The 8721-nt window shown below is 37.1% G+C and overlaps 1 protein-coding gene and 1 long non-coding RNA gene across 3 annotated transcripts; one reads left to right on the top strand and one right to left on the bottom strand.

Moving 5' to 3' along the window:
* Positions 1 to 1217: 1217 nt before the first annotated feature.
* Positions 1218 to 3115, bottom strand: LOC134319519 (uncharacterized). The gene is made up of 3 exons (XR_010013522.1): positions 2976 to 3115; positions 2467 to 2577; positions 1218 to 1504 (listed from the first exon to the last, which is right to left on the bottom strand). It is a non-coding gene; the product is annotated as an uncharacterized LOC134319519 (long non-coding RNA).
* tdg.1 (thymine DNA glycosylase, tandem duplicate 1) lies at positions 1517 to 8514 on the top strand. 2 transcript variants are annotated; one of them, XM_063000742.1, is made up of 11 exons: positions 1517 to 1560; positions 3006 to 3064; positions 4611 to 4780; positions 5746 to 6077; positions 6189 to 6258; positions 6348 to 6483; positions 6825 to 6907; positions 6992 to 7086; positions 7181 to 7352; positions 7449 to 7580; positions 8052 to 8514. In XM_063000742.1, the coding sequence occupies exons 2-11, from the start codon at positions 3006 to 3008 to the stop codon at positions 8183 to 8185; spliced, it is 1383 nt and encodes a 460-aa protein (XP_062856812.1). In that variant the 5' UTR covers positions 1517 to 1560; the 3' UTR covers positions 8186 to 8514. The 2 variants fall into 2 exon arrangements, with proteins under 2 accessions (XP_062856812.1, XP_062856811.1); XM_063000741.1 differs by lacking the exon at positions 1517 to 1560 and having other exon boundaries at positions 2932 to 3064.
* The last annotated feature ends 207 nt before the right edge of the window (positions 8515 to 8721 follow it).

Below are 8721 nucleotides of genomic sequence, written 5' to 3' on the forward strand. Positions count from 1 at the left end.
AAACACAAGTGGAGCTTCGCATCCCTGTTAAGATCTCAGATAGGTCCAAAAGAGACACAGGTGAGAACTGAGACAGAGGCTGGGTAATAAATTGAGATGAGATAGGCGGAGAAACAGAGATGACAGGGGAAACTGTCAGAAAATTGTGGATATTCTCAACTTTTGTTTGAAAAAATGAGAGGTAAGAGTTACACTTGTCAACTGTAAAGGAATTGGTAGTATTGTCAACTGGTTTGAGAAGTTTATTTATTGTGGAAAAGAGAGTCTTAGGATTTGTTGATCCAGCATGTATGAGTTCGGAATAGTAAGTGGATCGGGCTGCCGTAAGAGCGTCTTTGTAATGTTGAAGATAATCAGAATAAATCTGATAATGTACTGTTAGACCGGTTTTCTTATAAAGTCTTTCAAGCTGGCGTTTACGGGATTGATGATGGATGATGGTCCATCGAACCCAGGACCTTCTTGCTGTGAGGCGACAGTGCTTCCCACCGAGCCTCCACAAATACTGTATCCTTTATATTTGTTGCATATTATGTTTGTTACATATTTAACAAAGTCATAAACTGACATACATAGTAAACTCACAAATGTGGTTTTAGTAAAAAGGTAGATATATTTTATTTCAGACTATGACATCTTTAAGCTCATAAATGATACAGTTTGCATCTTGCAAACAGTTTTAGTGAGGGTTGCCTCTACAATCCTAAGCGATGCTTCAGTAAATGTTACCTCATTTTTCCATTCCCCCCATCCTAAAAAAGCCTGACTTGGCAACCCAAACCGTGAGCTGTTTTTTTCGTTAAGGTAAAAAATAGCAAAAATTGTTATTATTTTTATTTTCATTTTGTATTAACACGTTTTAATGATTTAAGCACGTGTATCTTATATTATTGCTTATTGGAAATAATCAAGTTAAATAAAAGCAAGATTTAGGCTATTTATTTTTTATCAACGGTAGCGTTACGAAGGTCTGGGTGTAACTGCTTGTGGTGAGGCAAGGAGCACAATGTATGGTCCTTTGTAGAGGCCCAAAATATGTAGCCGCACGCCTGCAGAAGTGTAATATGATGTATCAAAACATTAAAAGTACATTATTATATCTTCCAGCCCTACACACGTTAGTGAGCAGTAATATTCGCTATACGGGCTGCTCGAATGTAACTTTATTATGAAGTGTTTACAGAAGAAGCGACGGCCAATGAGAGTCCAGCTTTGATACATTTAAACGTCAAACTGAAAAGGAGGGGGGGTATGGTGGACAAATACAAAATAAAATCTTAAAAGAAAAGGAATAAATAAGCTAAAATATACATATGTGGAGCATAGTACAAGCTTATTAATAATAAATGATATTTATGCAGATAATTCGGTAGTGTTTGTAGAGTAAGTAGTGCAGCGTGAAGTCGACACCCCCTCCTCCACAGTTGTTGGTCTATTCCAGTGCCGGATTCGTTGCTGGCTCGCTGCAGCATTGTCGCTCTTTGTTGCTTTTATCTGTTTTTTTCTAAAGAAGAAATAATTTTGATTGGATTACTATTATTCTACGTTTACATATAAACGGTATGTATAATATCACATGTCACACATTTTTATCAAGTAATGGAAGGCTTTTTGATATCCGTGAAACGACACAACTAGCTAACAATTGACATTCATTCATAAACCATGAAATGTTGCCTTCCAAAGTACAAACTACTAAACTAAATAGTATGTAAGAATAGTAACATTATATTACCAGTGTAGAGTATGAGTACGCATACTACTTAATATTGTAGTATTTGCTTTGGTACTCTATCATTTATAAGAAAACACCGTATTTAGCTAATTAGCCCCCAATGCTAACTATTGCCAAGTGCTTTTAGAGAAGTTTTCCAGTCGAAAAACTAAAGAAATAGGATTAATTGGATGTTTAAATCTGTGAACATTTGTTGTCTAATAAAAACTATTTTAAAATCCATTCCATTCATGTTTTTGAACCAACAAACCTAAAAAACAATTCAGCTAGCCCTGTTCGATTTTATAATTTTGGATTCGACTCTGAACTCGATTCCTTATGTTGGGAATCGGTGGTTTTTCGATTCCCTGTGAAATATTAGTTATGCACAGTGCATAGATCATGCACATTTGTAACAGTATGAATGATACATGATCTTGACACATACATGATACATGAGTTTGACTTTTCCATGTATATGTTACATCTTTGTAATCTTTCTTCGATTTAAAAAATGCCAGTAGGTGAATTGGCTGCTCTAACATGTAACTGAATGGATAACGTGTAATGCCTTGCAAAAGCTATCCAGGAAGGGTGTTTAGGGGAGCCACAGTACCCACTGCAACCCTGTTTGAGCAGCTTGTAATTTGGGTGCTCACAACATGGGGTCCTGTAGACCTGGGTTCGCTTTATGTAAACTGTGACTAGCTTTACGTGCTCTCTTCGTGTCTGCATGCGTTTACTTCAAATACCTTGGTTGTTTTATTCTACATGCAGAAGGTGGATTGGCTGCTCTACGTTGTAAGTGATGGATTGGCTCCATGTCCACTGTGTGTTCCTGTCTGAACCTTACTAGAATGCAGCTGAAAGTACAAATGTATAATCTGATATAGCAGTAAAGGAACAATGCTCAATTTCTCCAACACTCTGTGGTATCGACTCAACAGCTTGGGAGTCGACTCGGCATTTGGAGAATCGACTCTCAGCCGTAGTTTAGCAGTCTACGAGTTCAATAGAAATGCAAGAATGGCAACCAAGCCGAGTAGTTAACCAGCTGGATGTATTCGACCAACTACCTAATTTCTAGACCAAATTGGTTTTATTTTCTATATGTATATTTCTCGTTTGTTTATTTTTTTTTGTTTTTCCCGTAATTAAATAAGTATTAAATATTAGTTTTTGTTACTAATTAGGTTCTTGATAGACTGGTTAGACACATACTGCTTTATCAAAGTAGCAAGCATTAGTTATTTAAACTTACATAAACATGAATTTTGATTTCTCAGTAAAGATGGATGAAAGAAGTTGCGGATCTTTGCCTCATGTCCCCTCGGATTATGTCCAGCACTGGTGAGTTAAACTCCCTCTTTGTATCAAATGGCGCCAGAACTGAATTGTAACTTGTTGCCAGCTGTATTTTTAAGCTTTCTGATGGAGCTTTGCACTGAGATGAAATTATACTGACGGCGATTACCAGCCTGTGGTCGGTGGCAAATACCAAACTGTCTGTACTCATTAAAAACAGACAAGACCTAAGAAAAAATCATTTGTTGTTCTAATCAGCTGTTCTCTGCCCATTTGAGAACTATACATGCTGATGTGTTGGCCCTGTAAACTAGTGTATTCAACTGTATATCATATAATCATCATTTGGCTACAATGATTGTCTTATTTAGTTAATTAGTTATGTACAAAATCCATTAGTTGCAATCATTTTAGATAATTGTGATTGTTTGGGTTTATCACACTACATTGTAAAATTGGTTTTACGTATGCTTTCTAATGAGTTGGCAAACCAAGCTCATCAATTGTTTTATTAGTACAATAAAATGACTGCTTTGTTGGTTGAGACCTTTAAACTATAAACCACAATGACTGTTGTTTAGTACACTTGTGGTTTCTGAAGTTTCCTTTGAACAATTATCATTTACATTAGTCTTATTGTTACATTTACTATCACCTAATTATTATTTTCAAATAATGAAATTACTATTTGGTAGGGATGTAATGATACACTCTACCCACGATGCGATATGATTCCCGATACTGGGTTCACGATACGATTTTTCCCCCGATTTTTTTAAAACAAAATGAAATTGAAGACAAATTATGACAAACTTTCCTTTTATTATTTCTCTTTAAAATAAAATAAAATACTGTTTTTGTGCATATCTTTTATTTATCTAAATAATGAATGCCCTTTTATTTCTGAGGTAGGTTAACTATGCAAAACAATGCTGGTTTCACTTTTTTGTGTAAAAAAAAAACAATAGCGCCTGTGCCCTCTGTTGTTTAAAGTGAATATTGATTTATCTTTATTGAATAACCGATTCAAATCGTGGCACATGTGCACCGATTTTTAACTGTCTTGTGGTGCATCGTTACATCACCACTATTTGGTAATTAAAAATGCACATTTTGTCCAAATTCATTTAAGCAATAGGTGACCTACTTCCAGTTCTGTAGACCAGAACTAGTTCAGCAGACAAAATGCATATTTTACACAAAGTTTGTCAGCAGCAGTTTGTCAAAGTTTGTCAGCAGCTAGCAGACCAGTATGACTGACTAACTAACTATGCTAATTCCTGAAATCTTTTTTTGCTTATATATATAATAAAAATGTGGAATAGTTTCTCTGTTCATTAAATTAACAGCCTGATACTTAGTAGCAAGCAGGCTTAACTAATTGCACTTTAATTTGTTACTCACCAGCAACTTTATTCCTGTTTTTTGTTTGGTTAAATACTTGTTTTTTTGTGACCTTGTTTGAAAATTCTGTTTATATATATCTTGTATTGTCCAAGTGTCTTTAGTATTACCATAGGATGTTTTTGCCATAATGTTTGCCCTTATCTAAATGTAAGTATTTCTGCTTAATTTCTTTTGCATTCTTCAGGGTTCAATCAGCACAGCAACATCTTCAAGCCCTCCATGCACAATATTCTCATATGGCTAATGGTAATGGTGCTCCATTCATGGAGGGAGTTGGAGAGGAGGGCATGATGCATGAAATGCCTTTTCAGCCACAGCCTGCTGCACAGATTCAGCCTGTTGCTCCCCAGCAAGGTATGAATGAATTAATTTTGCATATGAAGTTATTTTTACTTGAACTGTTAAAGGGGCACAGGTCAACATGTCATTGTTTTTACTATTGCAAATACTAGTGGAGAACACAGTAAAACAGAATTGTTAAAACAGTTAGCTAAAATGAAGTAAATTATGAGTTTGAGAAAACTGTCTAAAACAGGGGTGCATTTTAGGTGGTTTGTTTATAGTTTTTTTCTGGATTCAGGTGTTACCAGTGCTTTTTGATATTGATGCTATTTGGCTGTTTGAAATAAAATTGCCAGGAAAAAACACAACACCAAAAAAGTTTAGAAGTGCTAACCAGACAGAACTGGCATTTGGTATGAAATGGCCAAACCTGTTCAGTGTATCCCTTTCCTGTGCCAGTGTTACCCAGTGCAAACAGACCCATCATGGCCCTGAGCAGGATAAAGATGTTAATAAAATGAAATGAAAAACAAACCTAAAAAATTTTGTGTCGGTGGCATAAAGCACAACTGCAGATAGTTAATTAGGTTATGGGTGACTGGATACAAAAAACTTGTAGGGATCTCCTGATTTCATTTTTACATTTCTGATATAATACCAAATGTATAAGAGATGGCTAATAGCGTTACTGTTGTCCATAACCAAGCTTACTCTCTGCAGTAAGTTACCTTACACCAGTGGTTTAACACTGTTTATAATCTGTGTTGTATTGATCAAGATCACATTCTGTCATAATATAAAATACATAAGGAGGATTAAATCTGAAAAAAAAAAAAAAACGCCAAACCAGACTGACACCTGTCTCATGCCATTATTTGCTCTGATGATAAAACATACAATGCATCTCTAGCCATGATCGGATTTGAGTGCATTTTTGGCTCACTGTTAACTGAGATTTTAGATGTTTACAGTAACTTTTTGCATTGCTGTAGAAGGGCAGATGAGTATTTCATAAATGTACACACATTTTTTTTTAGCTCCTGCTAAAGGAAAGAGAGGCAGACAAGCACCCAAAGAGCCCAAAGCTCCCAAAGAGCCCAAAGCTCCCAAAGAGCCCAAAGCTCCCAAAGCACCAAAAGAGCCCAAAGCACCAAAAGAGCCCAAAGCACCCAAAGCTAAACCAGGTCCCAAGCCCAAGAAAGCCAAGGTGACCAAAGAGGGAGAGTCAGGTGAAGGTGCACAGGAGAAGATTGATGAAACTTTTAAGAAAGTTAAAAGGAAAGTGGATCGATTTAAAGGCATGTCAGAGGAGGAAGTCATGAAAAAGACCCTGCCAGATATCCTTACTGATAATCTAGATTATGTAATTGTAAGTATTCATTTTAATCTGGTAAACTGAGTTGTAAAAAACGTATACAGGTTTAATGCCATAATATGCAGCTAGATTATTTTTTTATTGCGCTTTCTTTTGTCCACGAAGATTGGAATCAATCCAGGATTAATGGCTGCCTACATAGGAAGGTGGTTCCCTGGACCTGGAAACCATTTTTGTAAGTTTAATACCAAAGCCTTTCAACCCTCTCAGTTCTCATAATGCTTCAAATGACATTTGTAATCTTGTTTAATTTCTTTGTTTAAGGGAAGTGCCTGTTTCTTTCTGGCTTTACTGAGCAACTGCTAAACCACATGCATGACCAGACCCTCCCTGAAAAATACAGTATCGGATTTACTAACATGGTGGAAAGAGCGACACCGGGCAGCAAAGACCTCTCAAGGTATAACTGCTGCTTAGCTACATGTGTTTACATTTACGCTGGTAGCTATCTGTATTCTTAATATCTGATTTCCACTATTAGAAGGGTCTTTATTTAGTCATACAAACAAAGTACTACAAAGTCCTAGCTTAGAATCTAAAACTAATTTGGGAACCCAATAGGTGCCTGGATTTTATTTCAATAAACTGCTAATTACACACATTCTTACTGCTTATCTAATTAGCATTGTGGTGGTATAAGTTTTTGTTAGTAGAGCAAATGCTAGCTTTAAAACTCATCTGCATCCTTGGATCCAAAGGTAATACATGTAAAACTGACTGTTCTTTCCATTGTTTATGCAGTAAAGAACTTCGTGAGGGAGGAAAAATTTTAGTGGAAAAGATTAAGAAGTTCAAGCCTCTCATAGCAGTTTTTAATGGAAAATGTAAGTGTGATTATTGAATATTAATTACTTTCACACGTGTGATAAACATCAATGTTATGCTAACATGCCTTCCTTTGAACACAGGTATATATGAAATGTTCTGTAGAGAGATATTTGGAAAAAAGCCCAAAACTCTAGAATTTGGCTTGCAGCCTCACAGAATTCCCGACTCGGACACGGTAGGACCTGTTTTTTTAAGATTATTAGCCTTATTATGCATGTCCCTTGACAAAACAAACATGGCCAACCTCTAATCTCTCGGTGGGTCTTTAGGCTCTGTACCTGATGCCCTCGTCAAGTGCCCGCTGTGCGCAGTTCCCTCGAGCTCAGGACAAAGTGCACTTCTACATCAAGCTCAGAGAACTCCGGGACGAGCTCAAGGGAGTGGCCAAACCCAAGGAAGTAGAGGAAGTTGATTACAGCTTTGATCTCGGCTTGGCTAAAGGTGAGTGGTCACTATTCGTTAATTATCCTCTGTGCTTTGTGTATATCTGTTTGATCTACGTTATTAATGCAATGCTGTGTCCGTGTGCTCCTTCAGAGGATGCTAAGAGGATGGAAATTAAGGAGGAGCAGTATGATCCTGGATATGAGGCTGCATTTGGAGGGGCATATGGGGAACCTGGAAATGAGGAACCCAATGGCCATTGTGCTTTCGCTTCTGGAGAAGCAGGTCAGTAGCATTTTTTGCTGTTGAGTTTCTTAAGCAGTGTAATGTAACTCATTTTCTAAGATGCCAAATTACCTATAAGTAATTAATTACCTGTAAATTTAGATAATCAGCCACATTAGCTTTCTATACTCACTCAGCACTTTATTAGGCACCTATAAGACCATCCATGATCTTTGTGGGTATACAATTACTTACTGTAGCACATCTGTTGCTCTGTACACCAGTACCCTATTTATCAGTCAAAAAGCACCCCCCCATAGGTCCCCCACTGACAAGATGGACCATTCTCAGCACTGCAAAGACACTACCGTGGTAATGACATGGTAGTTTGGGTGTAGCAGAACCAGGGACACCAAACATATTATTGTAATAAATGTGTAAATCACCCCACTTCCCCACAACAAAACCACTACATTAAGGGTAAACGAGTAGCTGATATAAAGCTTAATGACTGTTTTTCTGCATTTCTAGGAGCGTCAGTCACAGAGCCTAGAAATTTAAATGCAGCGGGTCCGATACCAGACGGCCAGTGGATGACCAACTCCTTTGCTGATCAGATTCCTGAGCTTGGCAGCTCTTCACAAGCTAAGACTGGAGCTGTATGAAAAGGAGATGACATTAGGGACTTGCACACTCAGCTCCTGTGTTCATCCACAACTCAGATCCTGATCAAGATCCAGAGCCTCTCTGAGCTTCTTCCAGATCAGAAGCCCTCAGTGAGATCACTTCAGATGACTATATTGATGATATATTTGCATCTGTTACATTGGGTACTAAGAATGTCATCCAGCAGAATAGGATACTGAGCGTGATTTGAACCATGGAGACGACTACACGAGCGAAGTTGGCTGCTGCTCTCTCGAACTGTAAACTGTACCTCAGTTCTTCAACTGAAGACTTAAATACTCTTTAAATAAAAGAGAAAAAAATAGAACTTTTCTTTTGCAATTCATTTGACGTAGACATTTTAGGAAGTAGTATTTCTATAAAACGGGGCATCACATGCATATGATGTCAAATGTTTCTTTTTGTTTTGTGTATGATGAGCATTGCTGAAAATGGTTTAATGTGATATCAGGTTTAATACTGATACTAAATCAAAAAAGTATGGTATGTACAGAGAGGTGACGAAAAGGGAAAA

This window comes from Trichomycterus rosablanca, chromosome 8, assembly GCF_030014385.1.
Source record: "Trichomycterus rosablanca isolate fTriRos1 chromosome 8, fTriRos1.hap1, whole genome shotgun sequence".
Lineage (NCBI taxonomy): Eukaryota > Metazoa > Chordata > Actinopteri > Siluriformes > Trichomycteridae > Trichomycterus > Trichomycterus rosablanca.